The 23,508-nt window shown below is 45.6% G+C and overlaps 2 protein-coding genes across 2 annotated transcripts in view; both read right to left on the minus strand.

Moving 5' to 3' along the window:
- KAZN (kazrin, periplakin interacting protein) overlaps positions 1–5,905 on the minus strand; it is a 208,648-nt gene extending 202,743 nt beyond the window's left edge. Inside the window, exon 1 of the mRNA XM_039727686.1 lies at positions 5,023–5,905. Coding sequence (XP_039583620.1) covers positions 5,023–5,137 — 115 coding nt within the window. The 5' untranslated portion in view covers positions 5,138–5,905. The remainder of the gene's footprint in view (positions 1–5,022) is intronic.
- Positions 5,906–13,859: 7,954 nt separating this feature from the next.
- Positions 13,860–23,508, minus strand: part of PRDM2 (PR/SET domain 2) — a 65,871-nt gene continuing 56,222 nt past the window's right edge. The window contains exons 9-10 of the mRNA XM_039727549.1: positions 18,112–18,240; positions 13,860–17,170 (exon numbers count right to left, since the gene is read on the minus strand). Of these exons, the coding sequence (XP_039583483.1) occupies positions 18,138–18,240 (103 nt within the window). The 3' untranslated portion in view covers positions 13,860–17,170; positions 18,112–18,137. The remainder of the gene's footprint in view (positions 17,171–18,111; positions 18,241–23,508) is intronic.

The raw sequence follows: 23,508 nt of genomic DNA on the forward strand, positions 1-23,508 counted from the left end.
TCCTGGGAGAGCAAATGAAACAGCTTGTTACCATGAAAGATTTATCACTGACTAATGCACGTAGGAAACCCGATGCTCCAAGTGCCAGAGAAAACATTCCCAGCCCTGATTCCTTGTGGCCCCAACCAACTGATCCAAGCAGGTTTGCTGCTGCTGTCCAGGGGAGGCAAGGAGAGCTGTCACTGAGGGTTTGCCCTGGGAGCTGAAGCCTGAGCTCACAGGGCTGTAATTCAGGAAACCCAGCAGCAGAAATGAATCCATCCCTGAAGTGTCCCAGGCCAGGTGGGATGGGGCTTGGAGCAGCCTGGGAGAGAGCAAGGTGGAGAACAAGATGGGTTTGAAGTCCCTCCCAGCCCAAACCTGGGGTTCTGTGCCACCCCCTCAGTGCCTGGCAGGCACTGCTGAACTCAGCTTTTGGGAGGAGGTGAAACTGCATCACCTCTGCTCTGCCTCAGCTCCAGGTGAATGGTTTGAAACCAGCTCCTGTTTGGTTGCTGTTTAATTAAATAATGGAAAAATGCACAAGGGACTGAAGGGCACAAAATAAGAGAGCACAGGTGGCAAAAGTTCATCTAAGCCTCAGTTTAGAGGGCCAGAGATTTCCTTCTACATCTTACCAGGGGCTGAAATTTTCCCATTAATCACTTTTTTTCACATCTAAAACCCTTCAGATTTGAACTGCTTCAAGGAGCCCAGCTCCTGAGCAAACCTTCACCCAGGTCAGGAGGTACAGAGCAGGTCTTTTCAAAACACTATTTTGTTTGTTTAAAACCATATTCAAGCACCAGATGAAGGAATTCTATGTTGCACATTCCATGCTTTGTTTGCAAAACAAAATCTTTGTAAAAGATGCCAGGCCAGATGAGATTCCAGGGATTTCATGCTGCATGACAGATACTTTGCTTAGGTAATGCCACATCAATCTCACCTCACATTCCCCTTGAGAGGAACTGGATCAAGAGCTAGAAACAGATCTAGGGGGGGAGAGTTAAAAGCTTTGAGCCACATGACATGAATTTCCATAGAATAACTCCTAAGAATTTTTTATCATGTCCTTAATTTTCTGCTGGGAGGGGGTAGCCAAAGCAAACTCACATCCATTTGGGGAGCAGCCACCAGAGGGGAATACAGAATGCATGTAATGGATAATATATATGTAATGGAAATATAATATGGAAGAGATTCACTGCAAAATCCTAAGTTCTGGATGATTTTCAAATTGCTTTCTTGTTCATTCTGGTCACATTTTGAATCAAGTTCCTTATTTCATACCAATGGAAAATTAACTGCCAAGATATAAAGAAAAAAATATTGGGAGCCCAACAAATCTGAGAGCCAAGGAATTGATGGAAAATGGAAATTAATCTAGTGGAGCAGTGAGTCAGAGAATAATGCATGGCTGTAAATCCAGAAAACTGCAATACACCAAACAAATTGCTTGGAATTTGCCCATGTATAAAATAAATGGTTTCTCTACTAAGCCAAATTCCTCCAGAGAACACTCAGCCTCTCCTGGAGATCAGGTCTCACTCCATATATTCAATATTTCATGAGAGATCAGATGGGAAATACTCTTCAAATTCTTAGTAACCCTTGTTTTAAAGTTTGGTAGTGACAATCATAAAGACTTTTTGTTTGTTTTATTTTCTTTCTAAAATGAACAACTGCAGTCTTTCATTTGGGTATTAGGAAAATATATAGCATGAACCTGTGCCAGATTCAAATTTGTGCTTTAAGCAAGAAAGACCCCCCAGCACTGCCTGGCAGGCAGGAATTTCTTCTGAGATCAGGAGAGTTAGGATGGGGCAATAAAGCCAGCCTCTTCCCAGTTACTCCTTTTGGAAGTCATCAACCTTGTAGCTAGGCTGGAAAAGGCAAAACACCACTCACCCTGCATGGCTTGCCAAGGAAAACAGAAATCTTATTCCCTGAGTGATCCCAGGCAGGAATTACAGCCCCCTTTGGGAATTGCACTCCCTCTAAAGGTGACCATGTCCCCAGTGGCACTGACAGATCTTTCAGGCATCAGCCCAATTTAATTCCTGCAACAGCAAGGATTTGCTGCCTTGGGAGATGTGGGAAACAGAATTATAACATCTGTATTTTCTCCCCCTTCACATGAGCCTGAAAATGGAATAAAATTTTTAAAACACCTCCTAATTGTCCATCTCTAGGTCAAAAAACCCCCTTGATCTGCCAGGGAAACTGGAGTTTTGTCTGGGAACTCTCCAAGCAGGGAGCTCAGCCAGCTGCAGCCTTCCCATCCCCACTGTTCCCTGCACTCAGGGCAAATAAACACCCAGGGGATCACCAAAAACACATCCCAGCAAACAAGTTATGGAGCTGTAGTGAACTGGTGAGGAAAGGGGCATCAGGATAAAATGGGAAGGGAGAAAAATAACTTTCCAAAGAGCATCCATCCCATGTGCTGTGGGGGCAAATGCTGCTGCAGAGGTAAATTCAGAGCGAGGACCCGTGCAAAGGGCAAGGCAGTTCTGGAGAGGGCTGGCAGCACTCTCAGACTGGTTCTGTGGCTACAGAAATCCCCACCAGCTGTGCATGAATAACCAGCCAATTGTGCAGGATCAGCTGCTCAAAACCCCCAACTTTCCAAGTGTTTTATCAATGAGGACAAGGTGCAGCTGGCAAGGGGAAAGTGACTTCCAAACATGCAGTATTTGGGTTTCAGAGGCAGTTACTGAGGAGCAGCACAGGGAGAAGGGGATGTGTCTGCAGGGGAGCATCACACCCCCATCTCCATCCAGAGCAGGTAATGCTCCACACAACCTGAAGCACATTTTGCAAGCAGAGCCCAGCTCTTCTCACATGTTCTTTGGAGGAGAAGTGTCCTTGCACCACAGGCAGAAGCTATAAAAGCCACGAGATCCTTGCAGGTGGTAGATCAAAGAGTGCTGTCAAGCCTGTGATCTATCTCAGGCTCGGCAATTCTCCAGGCACAAAATCTGACATTTAATTAAGGCCAGCACCTTCAGCATTCAAGCACATCCCAGGGTTATTAAGGAGCCCAAATGCCACCAATGACAATGATGTGGTACTGGGTATCCAAAAATCTTTCCTGTGAGATTTGGACTGTTTGGGTCAGAACTTGGCTCCTCAGAGATGGTTGATGAGGGGCAGGATCAGGTTTTATGGTTTCTAAGGGCATTGGCACAGCCCTGCTCAACACTGAGACCTTGTCTGTCCCAAATGTCAGTGACACAGGACACAAGTAAGGACCCAGAGCTGGGTGTCCCCAACCCGTGTCTGCTCCCAGAGCATCCTTCCTGCCCACACTGCAAGGCCCATGGACACAGACACATCCCCAGGCTGCAGCTGAGGTTCTGCTCTCAGGAGTGCTCAGTGTGTGTGGTCATTGCCATAATGGATGGAAAACTCACAGGATCTGCTGAAATCCCTTTGGGTGTCACTGACACCCCTGGCAGCCATCCTTACATTGCACCTCACCTCCTACCTGTGGGGACACCTAGAAAATCCTCCCAAGGTGATCCACCAGAAGAAAATCTTCTGGTTGACTGACTAAGGTGGGATTTGGAAACCCAGGTTTCCTTTTGGGGCATTTCCCTCTAAGAAAGGGAAACGAAACCAAACCAAACTGAACCTACCACCTGTGTTTTCCCACCTTGCTGGCCTTGCTAATTTGGGAAACAAACTGCTCACCCAGAATCAGAGCTTTCTCCTACATCTCTTCTTTGGGTAGGACCTGACATGATGGATCCACAGCCTTTGGGCTGATCCCAGGACATGGAATAGGAAAGTTTAACACCAAACCCTCTTAAAGATCTGCATGACATTTTCTTGGAGGCAGCAGCATGAACTCAAACTTGATTAACTGGGTAGCAGTCAGCTAATTAGTCACCTAATGAGTCATCCTGCCTGCTCTACCTGTGAAAGTTCAAGAGGCAAAGCCCCACAGAGACCTGCAGGAAACTAATACATAGTATTTTTAATGTCACTACAGAAGAAGAAATATACAAACCAAACATTGTTAGTTACAGAACTGGCTACTAGAAGAGAGAAAAGAGAAGGAGAAAGGATGGGACATTTTTCAGGACAAATTTGCCAAACAATACCTGTACCAGCACAAACAGTAATGAGAAAGTACCAGTAGATCTGAGAAAAACAAGCTCTAAAAATTCAGAGCGAGTGCTGTTATGGCATCACTGCAGAAGCCCAGGTTTATCCACGGCCCTAAGTAAACAAACACATCCTTCCTCAGAGCTACCTGTCAGCAGGGATAGGAAAAGAGGGGTAAATCTTGTAAAATCCCTTACCCAATCCCTTAAACTTGGGGAACCAAGTATGAAGGAGGATGTGAGTGCACAGCTCTGGGGCACCTCATGGGCTGGTGCTTCAGAGCACCTGGGAGGAGCAAGAGGCAAACATGGAAAATTTGGGGTTAGTCGTGTCACACACCACCTACTTAACAGCCAAAGGCAGAGATAAGAAATAACCAGGCCCATCTGCAGAGTTAGAAACGTAGGAAAACACCTGGGAAAAGGAACAGAGCTTCTGGTGCTACAGGAACACAAACAGCCAGGGAAAGCCACGGGAAAAAACCCACTTTGTCCTTCACAGAGCTGAGTACCAAAGCCGATATTCACATGCTGCAGCAATTGCCCTCCAAAGCAGCAAATCAGCCTCCACTTAGAATGTCATTGTTTTGAAATGCAAAAATCACCACACATGTTTTGCTCACACCCAAACAGAAACTTCCACCACCAGAGAAGGAGCAGCTTGCTCCAGCCCACGTTAACCCAAACCCACAGGGCCACCCCACCACTGCTCCTGCTGTAAATAATTGGGCACAAAGCTTCTGAGTGGTCCCAGGGGCAGTCGAGGCCAGTCTGCAAATGCAAAAGGGGTCACCCCAATCTCCCCTTTGGAAAACACCAGATTTTAGGGAAGAACTTGGGAAGCAGAGTGGGAGAGGGACAGCAAGGACATCACAAAGCAGGAGGTGGGATGTGGGGTGACACGTAGGTCTGTCTGTTCCCCTCTTACCTGCTTCCATGAGCTGGCACTGCTGCCCAAACACCTGGGAGAAGGTGACAGAGCCTGCAGCAGGGCTGGAGGTGGCCGGGGGCGAGTCCATGGCTTCCCTGCAGGTGTTGGTCATGGAGCAGAGCCCCGAGCTCCCAGACCTGCTGTCCCCCAGGGATGCTCGGCAAACAGGAGACACCCAGGGAGGGATGGGGGTGCCTCTTGCCGAGGTGCCAGCCTGTCCTTTCGAGCAGCACGCGTTTTCAGTGGAGTTTCAGCAGTGTTTCCATTGAGAAAACCGAAGGTCTGCGCCTCTCCCGGGAGGCTCTGGGCAGGTCTGGTGGCTTCAGGCACAAATCAGCGCCAGGCACCGAGGACTGGCTCCTTCTGCCATGGTCACAGCAGAGTGCTGAGGCTCTTTTCTCCTCCCGAGACGTCCAAGCCCAGCCCTACCTTGTCCGTGGGCTCGCACCCATCTCGGGGAGCACGGGGATTGATCCTGGGGGGGATGCGGCGGCTCCGTGCGTGCAGCCCTCCCTCTGCCAGGGCACCGGAGCCCCGGGAATGCTCCTCGGCAGAGCCCGGGCACCTCAGCAGCTCAGGGGAGGCTTCCAGGGGAGGATTTCAGAGGAGGATCCCGGGGGGGGATTCCGGGGGGCAGCCGCGGGTGGCACCGGCCGGGCCGGGCTCGGGGGCTCTCGGCATCACCCCCGCCGCTCGTCCCTTCCCTCCAGCCCGCTCCCCGCTCCCCCCAGCCTCGCCGGCGAGGGGGAGGAGACTGGATTCCCGTTCAATAACATCCTCTGCCCTGCTGCAGTGCTGCCCGGCCCTCCTCCCCCTGCTCCCGGAGCGCTCCTGGGGGCGCTGGGCGCTGCTAACCCGGGCAGGGAGCAGCGAGCCGGCTGCCTTAACCCCTTCCCGCCTGCCTTAATCCATTCCCGGCTTCCTTAACCCCTTCCCGCCCGCCTTAACCCTTTCCCCGCTTCCTTAACCCTCTCCCAGCTGCCTTAACCCCCTCCGGCTGCCTTAACCCCTTCCCGCCTGCCTTAATCCATTCCCGGCTGCCTTAACCCCTTCCCGCCTGCTTTAATACATTCCCGGCTGCCTTAACCCTCTCCTGCCCGTCTTAACCCCTTCCCCGCTTCTTTAACCCACTCCCGGCTGCCTTAACCCATTCCTGGTTGCCTTAATCCATTCCCGGCTTCCTTAATCCATTCCTGGCTACCTTAACCCCTTCCCCACTTCTTTAACCCTCTCCCAGCTGCCTTAACCCCCTCCGGCTGCCTTAACCCCTTCCCGGTTGCCTTAACCCCCTCCTGCCCGCATTAACCCCCTCCTGCCCGCCGGGATGCTCCAGGGACCGGGGGAAAGGCGAGCGCTGGCAGCCCGCGGTGCCCGTGGCTCTGCATCCCTCGGGGATGGAATTCCTTCGGTGTAAAGCAGTGGCCAGGGCTGTTTCCAGGGAAAAGGGGCCAAGAGTTAACTGCCAGCAAAGTCTGACAGCGCTGATTCATCTTTATTTGAAAAGCTGCCTCTGCCAATGCAAAGGATGCTGACTCCGGGAGCTCTGCACGAATCCGCCGCCCGTGAGTCATCGGAGCTTTTTTTGGGAAGTCTGCTGGGAAGAAACGTGTTGGGAAAACACGCGGTGACCCAGGTGGGAATGAGAAACTGTCAGATTGCAGCAGCAGAAAGGCCAGGGCAGAGAATGAGAGGTACCTGCAGGTACAAGCAGTCCCGGGGGACTCAGGGCTGACCGCAGCCTCTTCCTGCAGCCCACGGAGGCAGAGAGGGGCCGGGAACACCTGGAAAATTCCCAGCAGCAGGAATTGAAGGCACGTCTCATGGTCTGTGCTGCTGCAGCAGCTCCTGGGGCTGCACAGGGCGAGCCCCGAGCCGGGAGCTGTCCACAAAATCCAGCCGGGTCGGCGTGTTGTGTTTACTCCCTCAGATATTACATCGATTTAAGGAACAAATATTTGACAGTGAGGGGGGAGAAGCCCTGCACAGGCTGCCCAGAGAAGCTGTGGTGCCCCATCCCTGTAAACATTTAAGGTCAGGCTGGATGGGGCTCTGAGCAATCTGTGAGCTTGGAGATGTCCCTGCTCATGGCAGGAGGTTGGACTAGATGCCCTTTAAAGCATCCTTTAACTTGTCTAGGATTCTATGATTTATATGGTTTTAGGCTCAGATTATCTTTGGCAGAATCCAAACAAACAGACCAGAGACTACTTTGCATGTTTATTTCACAAAAGACACAGGAACAATTTTTGCCCTCACACAAACAAGAGATTCAACCTGACCTCCCTGTCTGCCATGTGGAGGAAAGAAAATATTGGGCCATTTGGTCCATATGTCTTCAACATTCAGGTATTTATTCCTGTGGCTCTTTCCTTCCTCCCTAACTGTGCCTGTTGCTCTCTCTGACCATGTCACATGAATTCCTCCCAGAGCTGTTTGGTAACTTCTCTGCAGAATCCACTGCAGAGCTGCATCCAGCTCTGAGACAGTGAAGCATAATTTAAAAAAAAATAAATAAATAGGAAATTATGCAAGAGGCTACCTGCAAATCCTTTTTCTCTATTTCCTTAGCAGAACTTTTCCAACTTCAAGTCATCAGGGGTTTTGGTGCTGCAGATGAACTCACAGATGTATTTTTCCTTCTCCCCAATTCCACTGTGCATTGGGAGAGTGCACAGGAGGTTCCAAACCACCAAAACAACCCAATAACCTCAGGTAACCTGTCTGCTGTAGGACTCTGTCACTGGAGGGATGAGGGAGTAAAGTGGGAGCTGTTAAAGGATGTTTGCTGTTGGATTTGCAGAGGGTTTTGGGAGGAGCTCCTGGGGTTCCCAGCTCCCCGTGGGCTCCATGTCCAGCCCAGCACAGTTTCACAGCACAAGAGGCCACGCTCCATTTCACAGCACTGCTCACAGCCTCCTGCCACTGCATCCAACCAGCCACAGCCCCAAAAGCAGAAAGCAGGAAAAGCCCTCTTGTTTGGGAGGTGTGTCCTGCTCAGCATCGCCACCTCCTCTGCAGTGACCCTGGAGCAGAGCAGAGGAGCTCAGCAGTGCCTTCCCTCCCTCTGGACACGCTCCAAGGGATGCTCAGTTCAGCTCAGCACATTTTGTTCCTAAGAAATGACATTTTCCACCTCACTGCAGCTCACCTGGATTTCCCTCACAGCTGACACCTGTGCTGCTGTGCTGAGTCCCACACATCTTCCAGTGCCAGATCTCCTCCTCTGGCCTTCTGTGCTTGCCACAACACCTGGGATCTCTTTAACATCTACGAGGTTCCTTGAGGTGCCCCCAGTTCTGCTGGTGCCATTGTGAACTCCATCAGCTGACCCTGCACAGAAAATAACTGCTAACAGGATAACAGAACACATGAGCTGACTCAAAGCTTCTCTTTCTAGGTGAAAAGGAAATAAATAAATGAGTATTAGGAATAATGAGAATAATGTGCCCCTTGTTGAGATGCTGGAGCTGAGTTTAGAGGAGCTGTGTTTGCACACAGTGAATGAAATCTGTGGACTCACTGCCCTGGAAGTGTGGGAGGAAGGTGAAAGGAGAAGGAAATTAACCCCTGCCCCTCACTGAGTGGGGGCTTTTTCTGCAAAAGGCTCCACTGCTGGAGCCAGGTTTGCTCATGAGCAGATTTACCCATGTCAGGAAAATTAATCCACAAACATCAGAGGTTTCTGTCCAAAAAAGAGACAGATGAGTCCTTTTACTTTATTCCAATAAAGGGAGAGGCCATGGGGCATTCCCCTGGGGTTCTCCAATTTTTGGAGGACACAGCCTCCTTTTTATCCCAATTTCCCACATTTCCCTTCTCACTTTCCCCATTGGCTGAGGTACTTGAGAGGTACAGACTTCTCAAAATGCCTGATACCAAAGATTCCCCTCTAATTTATAACCCTGCTTTTAATTTTTAATTCTTATGGAATTTAGGGTTTTCCCCATTGTTTCTTTCATCTTTCAATGTCCAATTTCATTTATCAGCAAACCTACATTTTATTTGTAAAAGAAAATATCTTTTCCCATTCATTGCATCAATCAGTGGAATCCTTCTCATTGTTTTTTTATCTCCCAGTGCTGGTTTTATCTACCAGCAGACCCACAGCTGGTTTGTAAAGACAAATCCCTCATTCCTCTCACCCAGATGCAGCAACACAAGCACTTTAAAAACTCCACGGCTGAATTTCCATCAGCCAAGTGCCAGGAAAAGTCCATCTAATGCACCTTTATCGACCCTTGCCCTGGAATGACTGCTGAGAGATCTCCCCAGGACATTTCATGAGGTTGGAGCTGTTCATTTGCTCCCACTGATGACCAGAGGCCCCAAAGTGCAAGGGGGGCTCTGTGAACCTCCAGCCTGTGCTGGCAGCAGCTCAGGGACAGGTCACAGCAGGACAGGAGAGCATGGAAAATGCAGCTCAGTGGAGATCTGCTGCTCTTCCACATCCAATTATCCCACTGAACAGACAGCAGCGTGCCACAGGAAAATGCATGAAAGGGAGAGAAGGAGCTCAGCTAAACTCGTTACATCACCAGGACAGAACTTTCATTGCTGTGGCACTTCACAGCTCCAGAAATACCCTGTGTGAGAAACGGGGTTATTCACAACAGTGCTCTGTGTAGGGTTTGGGAATGGGGGAGGGCTCGGGAAAGAGCATTCAGAAATTATCCTTAATGAGATGTCATCAGCTATGAATGGTAGCAGGTGAGAGCTCATTTCTTGTGTCAGAAATCAGCATTTCACTGGTGCAAGGCAGAGACTCTGGGAGGAAAAACGGCAGCTAAGGATGTTTGCATTTTCTCCCAGCACAGCACTGTCACAAGGAGGGCTGGTGGAATCACTGGCTGGATGCATGGGGATGTGTGGATGTCATTATTCCTCCTCAGACCACACCACTGACATCAGCTCTGGAAGGTTTCTGCAATTCTGATGCCTGTGTCGTGCACAGCAAATGGAGTTTTGTAGAACTCACTTTGAAGAAAAGCACTTAAGGTTTGGCATCAGAGGCAGCAATTAAACACATTTCTGCCTCCCTTCAGATTGCATCTCCAGCAGCTCTTGGCTGAAAGTCAATTTTGTTTGGTTGAGTTTTATTCTTTCTGAAAAAAAAGTTTGAAAGGCACAGAAGAAAATTATGTAAGTGGTGCAGAAAGAAAATGCCCTTAAGGACTTAGGGAATATTTTGGGTAGTTTGTCAAAAGTAAGTCTTTAGTATGGATTAATTAATATATAAATATCCTTGTAGAAAAGAAATACCAACTCTGAAAGGACTCTGTCAGTTGGTGCTGGGCCCAAAGAGAAGCTGAACCCAGATACAGAATCTGCCAGGACAGAGTACTACAGGATTTCCCTTGAAGGTCAAATTAAGAAACATTTCTGAATCAATACACCCCAGGTAAGCCTGAATGACTGCACGTGGTAGAGGAACCCAAGAAAGAAGTTCAGGGGGTCTGTCAGTTAAACACACCAGCTGCAGGAAAATTCAATATATAAGGCAGTAAATACATTGTGCAGATGGCAAGATGTGAATTTAATAACGAGCACTATATTTTATAGTACAGATTTTCTGATGCAATGCCCTCCACACACAGTCTATTCCCCAGAGCTTCAGCTGGAGGAGTGCAGAGGCCCAGAGGAGCTGACTTTGGGCAAGGAGATGAGCCTGGAGTTAATAATACCCCCCTCAGCTCTTCACACAGCCCCTGACACTGGCACACAAGGACAAAAAGATTAGCAGGAAACCAGCCCTGCAAAGTGCTGCTGAAGCCAAGGTGACCCAAAACTTAGCAGAGCAGCACTAAAGGGGGGTGGCCCTATCTGCACTAGCATCTCATATCTAAGACAACACATCCAGAGCTGCTCTCAAACAATAATACATCCAAACCTGTTCCCTTCTTCTTCCAAGGCAGCTGCAAAGCCTGATATGAACCAAATGTAGCCCAGCATGAAATTGTCCCCGAGCCCAGCAGGTGTCAGTGCCCCTCCTCTTCCTCCCTGGGGAATGAGTGATGATTGTCTGTGAGCAGCAGGGCAGAACTTGCTCCGCTGTCATTTCCAGGTGAGCTCATCCCTGCACCTCAGGAAATCCTGTGAAAAACGCCAATCACTTGTGTTTAAAATTTTAAATGTTTAATAGTAATAAAATGGTTATAAAATAGCAATATAATTAGAGTAATAACAATTTGGACAACTGGGATTAGGACAATACGAGACAATAAAAACAAAGAGTTAGGGACAGTCCAGGTACCTCTTTCTGGGCAAAATAAGGGCAAAAGAGGACCCACATTAAGAGAGGGTTAACCCTTAAAAGCAACAGCCTGTCGCATATCCATACACCTCATCCATGATGCAAAAATTCCATTCAAACACAGGATTCTGTCTGGTCAGTGTCAACTTCTTCCTCTGAATCCTGATGGCATCTTCAGGACTGAGCGAGATGGGAAGAAGTTAGTTTGTTCTGATAATGAAGCAATAAATTCTTTTTCTCTGAAAGATTTAGGTGTCCTGTGGCTGCTATCTGGTGTGAGTACCTCATTCCTTTCTTTAAAAAATATCCCACATACATAGTTTCTATTTTAACATTATATTATAACCTAAAATTATATTTACCACACTAGTTAAGAAAATAAATACAGCATAACTTTCTAACATAACACATCTAATATTCACTTTAATATTTGTGAAAAGCCAATCATAAAATACGCATTTTTTCACAGTCCCTTGCACCAGGAGACTCAGCACCATTTCTGTCAGTGCCCACGGGGCTGGAGCATCCCTGGTGTGTCACAGCACTGCAGCAGCTCCTGAGCAGTGACCTTGGCTGGGTGTGAGCCAGGGCCAGCTCAAAGGCTGCACTGCTCACAGCCCAGGAGAATGTTACTCAGCAGTGCTGGATGTGCAGCTCTGTTTGTGCCTCAGATGAGCTCAGCCAGGATGGATGTCACCATCACATTCTCTGAAAAATCCCTTTGCCCAGGGTTCTTCTCCTGGGAAGCTGAGAGGCCTCAGAGAAAAAGGAAAACAATATTATCTCATTTGCTTCTCTTGTGTTTTTCTGCTTTGGAATGTGGTTGGAGATTGTTTACCCACAGGTGATTGTTTCATTGGATTCATGCGAATTGTTTTGACTTAATGACCAGTCAGGGACAAGCTGTGTTGGAACTCTGGAGAGGGAGTAATGAGATTCATTATCATTCTTTGTAGCCTTCTGTCTCTATCTTTTCTGTATTCTTTAGTATAGTTTTAGTATAGCATAATTAATATAATATAATATAATATAATATAATATAATATAATATAATATAATATAATATAATATAATATAATATATATGTCTTCTAAGAATATGGAGTCAGATTCATCAATTCCTCCTTCGTCCTGGGGACCCAGCAAATACCAGAGATGGACCCATGTCCTCTGTGTCCCCTCCTGAGCACGCACAGCTCTCTGTGTCCCACATGGAAGAGCATTTACAACCAGCACTGGCACCAGGGACTGAAGCACCCCTGGCTTTGCTAACTGGGACTTTGGGAGGGGATCCAGCCACCAGCAGTGTCGTGTCCTCTGCATCCTCCTGCCAGCACCACACACAGAGCTGAACAGCCTCCAGGCAGCAGCTTCAGGATGAGAAAGTGATCCTCCTTATCTGCCTTTGGATGTAGCCTTCTCCCAAAAAAGCCACAGCTCTTATGAAAAGGAGTAATTAGTGCTGCTTCATGTGACAGCACAGACAGAAGACTGGAGGCATGCAGCTATTTAAAGAATATTTCTCAAGGTTCTCATGCGGGGACAGAATGACAGTTCAGCACAATCAGATCCCTTCAAACTCACCTGAAACTGGGTGGCATTTCCTGAAAGCCAAACAGGCTGTGGCACTGCCAGAGGAGCCTGGCTGCCTGTCAGGCTGCTGCAGGCGACAGTGACAGCAGTGGCTTTTCTCTAAGAGACCAGATTTATAATGCATAAGGAACCTTCAGATCTTCTGGGGTGAAAGAGCCATTTTTAGCCTGTGTGAAATTAATATTAATACATAAAATTCGGCTGTTCCAAACCTATTTATTGTACCTACTGCTGTTTTTAAGGATGGGATGCATGGGATGGCTGCACGCCTCCCTCAGTGATTCTCTTACAGGGTTTTCAACTGAAGGAGGGTCCATTTAGAGTAGATTTAAAGAAGGTTTTTACAATAAGGGTGGTGAGGCCCTGGCACAGGTTGCCCAAAGCTGTGGCTGCCCCATCCCTGGCAGTGTCCAGGACCAGGCTGGATGGGGCTTGGAGCACCTGGGATAGTGGAAGGTGTCCCTGCCCATGACAGGGGAGAATGGGATGAGCTTCAAGGTCCCTCCAGCCCAAAGCACTTTGGGATTCTATGGAAAGAGCCAAATGGCCCTGAAGAAAGCATAAAATGTCTCAGTGTGCTGTGATGGCACACAATTGATGAAGCAGGGACCACTCCCAGGAGGAAACAGCCCTCCCACTGCACACAGTGCCCAAACATTTCCCTCCCAGCTGAGCAGAGCAGCCCTGAAGCTCCACAGTGCTGACACAATGCAGGAGGTTTGGGTTGGGATGGAGAGGCCACACTGCAAAGGGCTCATGGGCTGCTTCTCCAGGCATGCAGAGCAGGGTGGAGCTGCCAGGACAATGAATCCCTGTCTGTGTGCACTGAACCTGGCAGACCGAGGTGACCCTCACAGCTCCTCCTCTCCCACCACCCACCAGGAAAACCCCAAACAATTCCATTTTTTCAGAGCTAGAGCACAGGCAATCTCCATTTTTAAGACCTCCTTGGCTGAAATAACAGTAATTATTTCCATTATGCAGTTTTTCACATTAATTTATTGTTGTTCTTTTTTCTTTACATGGCAGACAGACAACAGAGCTTTCAGTCCTCCAGGGCAATTCAGAGCCCAAGCACAAACCAGGTCCCACCACATCTCCACACAGTTTATTTTCAATAAACTTCTCAGTATCAGCATTCCCATGAGAGCACTGCAGAGCTGCCAGTGTTGTCCTTGCAAATTCTACATGCAAAACCTGAGTTTTTTCCCCACCCTCTCCTTGAATTTTCACAAGAACTTGTGATATTGGTCACGGGCAAAATTTCACGTTTCATCAGCAGGCACGGGGGAGGTTAAAAATTTGCTGCAAAACTGTGAAATTCTGCCTTGGGAAAAGATGGCATACTTTTCCTGAATTCACTGTGAATGAAATCTCCTCACTGGTCCAGAGAAATGACATCATTTTGAACTGATGCTTTTTTTCTGCAAGAAAAAATCATCCCCCCACCCCCCTCCCAGAAAAACTGCATTTTTATCTGAGGAAAAATGATGAAGTCTGGTGCAACCATGGGTTATTTCTTGTTGGTGACATGGATATTTTTCTGCTACAGCTTAGACTGTAATGGACCCTTCAAACAGAGCAGTACAATATAAAGCTGTGTGCTGTGGTCTCTTGGTTGAGTCACATGTTATAAAACTTTAAAAACAGAGCATTTACAATCAGGGACATAAAGACGTGCTTTTAAAATTGTAAATACATATTTACAGGCTTGTGTGATAAACCAGAATTTCTCTGGGAAAAACGTTCCTATATCACAACAATGTACACAATTCTCTCCTTGAGAATGTCAGTTTTTATAGTTGATAACACTCTAAAAAAGGCAGCAAAAATAAATTGCACAGAAGTGACCTCTAGTAACCTCACAGGGAAGCCTTAAAGGCACTAAACTGGGCAGCATCCATGCCAGAACTCCATACTTAATTTAACTGACTGGAAATTGAGAGGGTCTGAGGAGAATGGATTGTTTAAAGCAGTATTTAGGCGATATGGCAAGAAAACTCTTTCTCAGCAACAATCCTCAAGTGACCAGTGATAATTTATACGCTAACTGTGATCTTTGACAAGGTGTCCTACAAAACTGCACTGGGAAAATCAATCATAATCAATCAATCAATCACTAATAATACTGGTGCTTTAAGTCAGAGTATATTGGGTTTATTAGCACTTTATACTCATCTTTCAAGTGATTTAGGTACTCTCCAGACACGCAGAAAGAGCACTGCTGTTTGGAAGAACAGGGTTTACCATACTAAAATTGCATGATGAGAGAAAGGACAAAATGTGGAGAGAAAATAAAGAGGTAATGTGCAAAACCAAAGTGAGACAAACTGATCAGAGAGCTGTGTGTGCACACCAGCTGCTTGGACATAGACATAAGGCCAGGAAACTTAATGTTTTGTGCTATTTGACCAAAATTTACCAAGCTGCCTAGCAGATCTGGATGCTCCCTTCCAACTAGTTTGACTAATGAGATTCTCAGTCTTCAAAGGCTGCTGTGAAAAATCCCAACCTTTGTTTGCAATTAGTACATCTCTTTTTAGAAGATACTACTGCTAGATAAAAACTCCAAAGGGAACAAACCCTAGAGAGCCTCCACCCCAGCAATGAGACAGAGCAGCCAGCAATGGCACAAGGATCTTGGTGGTCTCACAGTCTTGGACTGGAAGCATCACTTCCAGCATGGAAGGGGATGAAGATTTTTATGGCTCATCCAGTTCTCAGCCTTCCCCCAAACCACAATTGCACTTAGAAAGCCTCCAAGAGGGGTTTATCAAAAAAATCTGTAGTGAGATAATACAAGATCCTGAAAACCTTTTCTTTCCAACTCAAACAACACCCACCTAAAACATTTTTATGGTGAACCGTGTTTCTCCTATAAAGCTTTTCTATTAATTTTGAACCATTTGATTTTCATCAAAACTATACAAAATTAACTGTTTTCAGCAATTCCATACATATATAGTTTTATCTGTCATATATATTTTATATATATATATATGAAGATATATATATAAAATTGATCCTTTCTTTGACTTTTTCAGGGTGGTGGGAAGGAATATCAGCTGGGCACTTGTTTCTTCCTAACTAATGTGTGCATACACAGATCTGTGCTTATCTGTGTGGAGTGCAAAGTCAAGGACAGGAATAAATTGACTGAAACAAGAAGGAAATACAACAATCAACCCCTTGGCCTCCTTAAAAAGTTCCAAACCTGGATGCTACATTAGCAGGGATAATGGAAAATCACGTGTTGGCAGAAGGAACCCTTCACCTCATGGGTGAACAGGGCAGAAGTTCTGCCCAGAACTGGCAGATGATGTAGCTGGGTGTGACTGACCCCATCTGGGGACAGGAAAGAGGTAAGAGACCTTTCTGCACTGAATTTTATCAGCTGACCTGTGTGATTCTGGAATCAGTCTTTACTGGCTGTCCTCAGGGGTGGCCTCTGACAGCACCCCCGAAAAAAACCACATCTAGAGACACAAACACAGGTGCTCTATTTAAGGACAAATGTTGTATTTAAGGACAAGTCTGGCCTGATACTGCACAGCAACACCTGTGTTTGATACTGTCCCTAAATAAATAAATCCTGGCTCTAAACAGTACCAGAATGGAAACACAAGTTATGGCAGCTTTTGAGAAATGGATGTTTGTCCCTTCATGGAACTGGGCTATCAGTGCATTTCCCAGGGATCATTTAACAAAAAACATGTGTCCTGATGCACTTCAAAAGCAACAGCATCTGCCCCTTAAAGCTAATGGTACAAAGTCAAGAGACTGGGGTACCCACAGACTTCACATGTGGAAACCTCAGGAAACCCTATCACTCCCTTCAGGGCTTTTTGTGGCATGCCCAGTTCTTCACCCGTCAGGATGTGAAGCAGAAACTAAAAGGATGTAACAGTCTTTTCAGAATTTAATTGCATAGTATGTTAAACCCTCTGTGTTCTCCCAGAAAGAGGAGACTCATCCAGACCCACCCACCCTCTGAGCATGGGTGCTTTGCCTGCAGATGCCTGAACACTTCTCCATGCTGTTCTCCACGCACCGGGGGACCTGAGACCACCCTGTGCCCAGCATCCACAGTCCATCACCCTCTGGAAAATCAGGAGCCTGCTCTGTGCTCCCTCCCTTGGAAGGAAGGGTGAGAAGACAGGAGCACATCATCACTTCCAGCAGAAGAAGCTACTGTCCCTGTTGTCTGCTGAGGAGCCCATCTCACCTCATCCGAGCAAAGCAGGAGAGGATAATGCTTGAGGATTACTTCACCTCACCTTTTCCAGTCAGAAGTTTCTGGTACCTGAAAATACACAGAGAGTTGCATTTAATCAGAAATAGTTTAAGGAGTCACAGTTCCATGTTCCATGGAACAAGTCATTCAGTGACCACTGTACAGCAAAGAGACCCCCATGATTTAATTTTGCTTGGGTTTGGACCACAACTAAATGGTCTGTGCCACAGCTAGAGGTATTAACATTCATTAGCAACCATCCCCATTATTCAGGAGATAGCAAACCTGAGAATTTTACTAACTATTCCCTCAAATGTTGTTTTTTGAATGGTTTTAAGAAAGACTAAACTTCAGGCTGTAGTGTCTTAATTTTGTTGGTAGTCATTGTCACCTTTAGCTTTACACATGTTAAGTATCCTGTTCCTTAGCTGTTCCATCAGTATAAAGGAGATTATTACCTGAAAGTTAATGGTGGGGAAGTGAAGAAGCAGAAAACAGTGTCTTGTTTAAACCAACAGAAAATCAGCTCAGCCTCACCAATACTTGGGGCTGGGTCATTAATTTGCCAAAGCCCATAGTGCTTCATGACACAGTTTATCATCCCACTACCCCAACTAAGGTTTTTGCATGTTTTAACAGCACAGAAATTAGCATTGTAATGCTGGTCTTTGAGGTTGTGGTGGGCCAGCAAAGCAGCCAGCAAAATGTGCATTCACAGGTATACATTTTTTTTGATGGTTAATATTTGTCCAGTGTTACATTCATATTTTCTGTAAAATCCCTTTGTCCAGGATTTTGCTCCTGGGAAGCTGAGAAGCTTCAGAGAAAAAGAAAAAAACCCAACTCTTATATTTCCCCCAAACCACAACAGCAGCAGTTACAAGAGCAGGGGCACTGTGGTTTTTCTGAGGTGAGGCTCATTCCCCCCAAGTGCCTGGCTCTCCTTGCCCACAGGAACAGGGACAGGTTTGGGAGCACAGGAGAAGGGAGCCCCGCTCACCCTCCCGTACCTGCTCTGGTCAGACATGCCCAGCGTCTATTCCTTGAAGAAGTGGGATGTGCTGGAGCTGGATTTCTTGCACTGCCTGCTGCTGGGGTTATGCGAGGAGGAGGAGGGACATCTAGAGGCCACGCGGAGCCTGCAAGTGTGCAAAGAGGCAGAAGAGCATCAGGGACCGGCACAAACAAAACCAGAGACGTGCTTTAGCAAGCCACGAGAAAGGAAAAACACATTCCACCCACTCTGCAAAAAGCAAGAGCCACTTCTGAGAGGGTATTTTTGCCTTGTTCTGAACTTACCCCGTGAGTTTATTTAAGCAGGAAACAGAAAATGTCAAGCGGAAGCAGCATCCAGGCCCATGGGGACAGACAAACCCACAGCTACAGCAGAAACCAGGAGAGTCATGTTCCATTCTCTCAGGACAGCCCATATCAGCTTTTAAAATACATGTTTTTGGAAAAGGAATTTTACTATACCAGAACGTATACCACACCTGGTCATTTCTCCCCAGGTCAAAGGTGGCAGAACTCCTCTGTCACAAAGGCAGTGACAGAATTGACAAGTACAGGTCACAACAGTGCCTTTATTGAACTTCAAATTTTAAACTAAGGGTCCCAAAGTGAAAGTGAAAATCAGATATTTTTACTGTAAAATTTTAATTTTATGCCTCAGTTGACCATGATTTCAAGAAGGAAGCCTGAATACATGACTCAAAGCAAGGGAAGTCCAACTGCTTCTCCCTATTCTAGACAAACAATTCAGTTCAAATGTATACCCAAGCCAAACTTCCATACACTGAAAAATTCCCAAAAATACCCTATTTGTTTTTAAATTCAGCACCTTTTGCTATCATGCACAAACTTGTCTGCTTTCCCTCACACCTGTGCACTCCATAGCTAATTACATACCTTCCTTCTCAAGGCAAATTCTTCAAAATTCTGACCAAACCAAACCACTTACGTTCTTCCAAGGGAACATCTTTTGAAATATTATTTTTTTACACAGCAACACGTCTAAAAAATGTTAAAAGCCAGGTTTCTCTCTGGGTTATTTTTAGAATTCAATATACACCCTTTAAAGGAGATTTGTTTGTCCTTACACACAATGCAACTGCAAGTTAGACATAAAGAAGTGCAAAACTTTCCATTACAACAGAAAACCAAAACCACAGAAATTTTGAAAAGCGAGCAATTCAATTATTTTCAAATTAAAATTGGTGGTTAAAATTGCCTGCCAAAAGTTTTGTTATTGTTCTATGTAAATCATCCACTCCAGCCTTTGTGAATTCAGTCCTGAAACCTTCAGCCAATGTGGAAGAACCAGAAAGTGGTAATGGGGAGGTCAACAACAGCCAGATTTTTGTTGTTCCATATAAGGACTGTTACCAAGGGAAACAGCAGAATATCCAAAATAAGTTCAGTTTGTTTGGCTTCAGATTTTTACTATAAGTAGCAGAGGGGAATTTTAGTTTATTTCTGTTTAGAATGTCTCCATGTAAGTAATGCTTTCTGTCAAAATATTAATTGTGACTTCTTAAAGTTCTTCTATAATCAATGACATCTGTGTGCTCTTGTATGCAGTGAGGCAGGGTCTAGATCATATGGGAAACCTAAAGAAAAAAAAAAGTTAAAAGGCTCAAATCCAAAGAGACAAAACACCAGGGGAAATCTGACCTGGACTTTCAAATGCACACCCCGATCAGACATTAAGAAGAAATTCTTCCCTGTGAGGGTGGCACAGGGTGCCCAGAGAAGCTGTGCCATCCCTGGAAGTGTCCAAGGCCAGGCTGGATGGGGCTTGGAGCAGCCTGGGACAGTGGAAGGTGTCCCTGCCCATGGCAGGGGTGGAAAGAAATGGGTTTTAAGGCCCCAAACTACTCTGGAATCTTTCACCTCCAATTTCCTCAAGCTTTAAAGCTAATAGATCATGGCTTGTTATTTAGAAGCTGAGGATTAGAGGAATGAAATAAAAAAGGAATTTTTTTTCCAAATAGAAAACGAAATTGAGTTCCTTATGGAGTTCTGCTGCCTTTCCACAGTGCTCCCAATGAACCGTGCTCCAAAACCACAGCCCTGCCTGCCCTGCCAAAGCTGCCAGGAATCAGGGCCCTCCTTGTTCCAGCACCAGCCTGGAGTGGATGGAGAACTCTCATTCAAGAGCCTGTCTAAAGCAGAGCTGGGATGGTTTTGACAAACTTCTGGGTGTGCAAGGAGCTGGTCTCTGAGAGGGAGGGGAGCTGAGATCCCCTCTGCATTAGGAGCAGTGATTGAAATTGCTATTTTTATCACTGTCACTTTGCACCTGCTTTCACCATCTCAGCGCTGGGTAACTGGAGACAGGCAGAGAAAAGGAATTCTGAGCCAGCCTGGGCAATGCTGCTGAGGGGTGATTCCATGGGAAGGGGCAAGGGCTGTTCCCAGCCCCTCACACCCCTGTGCACAGCCCAGACCAACAGCACAGCCCGGGCTACCCCAGCTCTGCCAGAACAGTCCTAGCCAGAAAAAAAAAAATCATTAAAAAGAATAACATCAGAAAACATACTCTGCTTGTAAGGGAAAAAGGCCCAGAACCCAAATGTCAGGTAGCAGAAAGGATTTGTGTGCACAAAGTTTTCTCTGTCAACTAAGGACTTAAAACCAAACTAAATAGTTTGGTAGATGCACCAGCCATCCCACAAATTAAAGCTAACCCAGAAGTTACATGAGGTTGTTTTTTACAGGACCTAAAACTCTCTCTCACAACTGGGAGCATACCCAAACTAAAAGAGATAAATCACCCAGTTTGGTGAGACTCCCTACAATAAAAAATATGCTAAATCCCAGCTCTTGAAGTTTTCCATCCACAAATCTGAAAGTGTTTTGTAGTTGAGTCAGCACCATAATCCCAGTTTTTCAGAACGGGATTAGGTGGAAAGGGATTTGCCAAGGTCACTCAGAAAATCTGCAGCCTTAAAGCAAAGAACTAAACAAAGGAAAAGATTCCCACACACCCACATTACTGTTACAGGTTAAATTGTCTCTTGAATACTTAATTTGTTCAAACTAAGCTCCTACTTCCATATACCTTCCCAGGCTTCCCCATGAGCCTCGCCATGAGCAGCAAACACAAACTCAAGGGCCAGGAAAAATGCCAAACCCTGGCACACCCCCTTCCCTAAGACATTCCCAAAATACATTTGGTATTTTTTATTCAAATTAGCTTGTCTTCTACCACACTCCTTCAATTAACATTCTCCTGGGTTGCTAGTTTAATTCTCTAGAAATGTCTAGAAAAATAAGCCGTGGTATTTGTGGGCAGGAAGGCCGGGGTGATCCCAGGTGGCTGCCAGTCCCACCAGGGAAATTCAGTGAACAAAGTCATGGCAGTGTGTGGTAAAAATTCAGGTGATTTACGTTCACAATTAAAGTGTTGGTTTGTTTTTTTTTCCCCCTGCAAGGATTATACTCTATAATCTAAAATAACCCCAAGGATATGTTCCAAAATTTCAGACACACACATATTCCATGTTACATTTAACAATAAGCATGCCAGGAATATATTCTTTCAAGTATTTCCTGCTCTTAAGAAAAAGAATAGCTAAACTGACACAAATCATTGACTGCCTAGGAAAAAAAAAAATAGAAATGTGGATTCAAGGATACGGTCCAAAATTTCAGACACACACATATTCCACAATACATTTAACAATAAGCATGCCAGGAATATATTCTATCAAGTGTTTCCTTCTCCTAAGAAAAAGAATAGCTAAGCTGACACAAATCATTGACTGCCTAGGAAAAAAAATAAAAAATAGAAATGTGGATGTTTAAGAAGAAATTCTTGGTTTTGCAGAATCAGGCTGAGTAATTTCACAGGCCAGAAGGGAAGCAAGAAGGCTCAGTGGGTGGATAAATGCCATTTCTGGGCTTTCTGCTCTCAGTGAGATTAAACCACAGTCCTGCTACCCTGCCTGAAATGTGCTCCCTGGCAGCAGTACATTGCTTAATGGGAAAGTAAATACACAAAACATGGACTTGGAGAGACATAAAATACATCACCCACTAAGGAAAAGACCTTTGTTTGTCTTTTTCAGCGAAACAAAAGTATTTATCAAGACAAAAAGGTTTATGGATAGAATTTTGTTGAAAGGGATGCCTCTCTTTTGTATGGAAAAGTCCTGACTCACTGTAAAAAAAAAAAAAAAAAGGGAAGCAGCAGAAAGCAAAAATCACAGAATCACAGAAAGGATCTTAATGTGTTGTACTGTGGATATTTGGAGAATTACGTGTGTTTATTCATGAAAGCAGGGAAAGAGCTGCAGCATGTCAGGATTTTATCTTTCCTTCACATGGCAGGAAAGGCCAGAACATGAATATTATGGTCAGGCCTCTCACGAATCTAAACTGGAAAAACCTGTTCTTGAGATCCTTTTCATTCTAGACTTCCAAGAAGAGACCTAACAGCACTCTCCAGCCACAGTGCTTCAAAGAACTGAGTCCTTTAAAGCAGCACTGCTGCCCCACAGGAACTCCCAAATTGCTTTGTTTCACACGTGCTCTCCAGTTTCAGTTTCTTCATTGCTGGCTCAGTTCCACTCCACATGGATCACAAGGAGCTGTGGTGATGAACACCAAACCAACAGCAAGAACTGCTGGAAAAAATCCACACCATGCCTACAGCTCACCTGGGGGACTCTAAAATTAAAGTATTAAAATTTACTATTTAAGTAAAATGGTGTTTTACAACGGTGTTTAACATTTTTAAAAGCAACCAGTGACCTAAAGTAGCCACTTGGAAAGGAATCCAGCACTGAGATAGCTTCTGAGCTCCTTCAGAAAATCAGTTGCCTTGAAGGTACTTCAAGTTGAGCTCAGAGATTAGAGTCTTAATCACTTCAGAAATCTTGGTGTAAACCTATACATTTAGATGAACAGTTGCATGTCATCAATTTGTCTTCCTGCCCTTTTTAAGCAGCACACAGTATTTTGCAAGCCAAAAGGTGAACAACTTTGGATGAAACAAATTCATCTTCTATATTGTCAGGTAATGTGATTTGATAAAAAGTTTGTATCTACTAAATCACATTCCTAACAGAATGAGAAAACTTTCATCACACATAGAGAACACTGTAGTTTATTTTATTTAGCTTTATAGAGAAATGGTGACACCAAAAGAGTTCCAAAGGATTGCTGGAGGGCAGCAGCAAGGATGAGCCCTCAGTCCTGCACATCTCATTACATAAAAAAGAAACCACAGGAAAAAGTGTGTTTTGATTTGAAAAGATAGATGAGGGACATACTGAATTTGCCATAATGAATGGAGGATAAAACTTCAAGTTCCAGTGACAGTGGAAAACTCTTCAAAGCAACTCAGTGATGTAAGAATTCAGTATTCCTCATCTTCCCACCTCCTTCCACACTGCAATGCT

Source organism: Passer montanus, unplaced genomic scaffold (genome assembly GCF_014805655.1).
Source record: "Passer montanus isolate IOZ18808 unplaced genomic scaffold, ASM1480565v1 scaffold62, whole genome shotgun sequence".
NCBI lineage: Eukaryota > Metazoa > Chordata > Aves > Passeriformes > Passeridae > Passer > Passer montanus.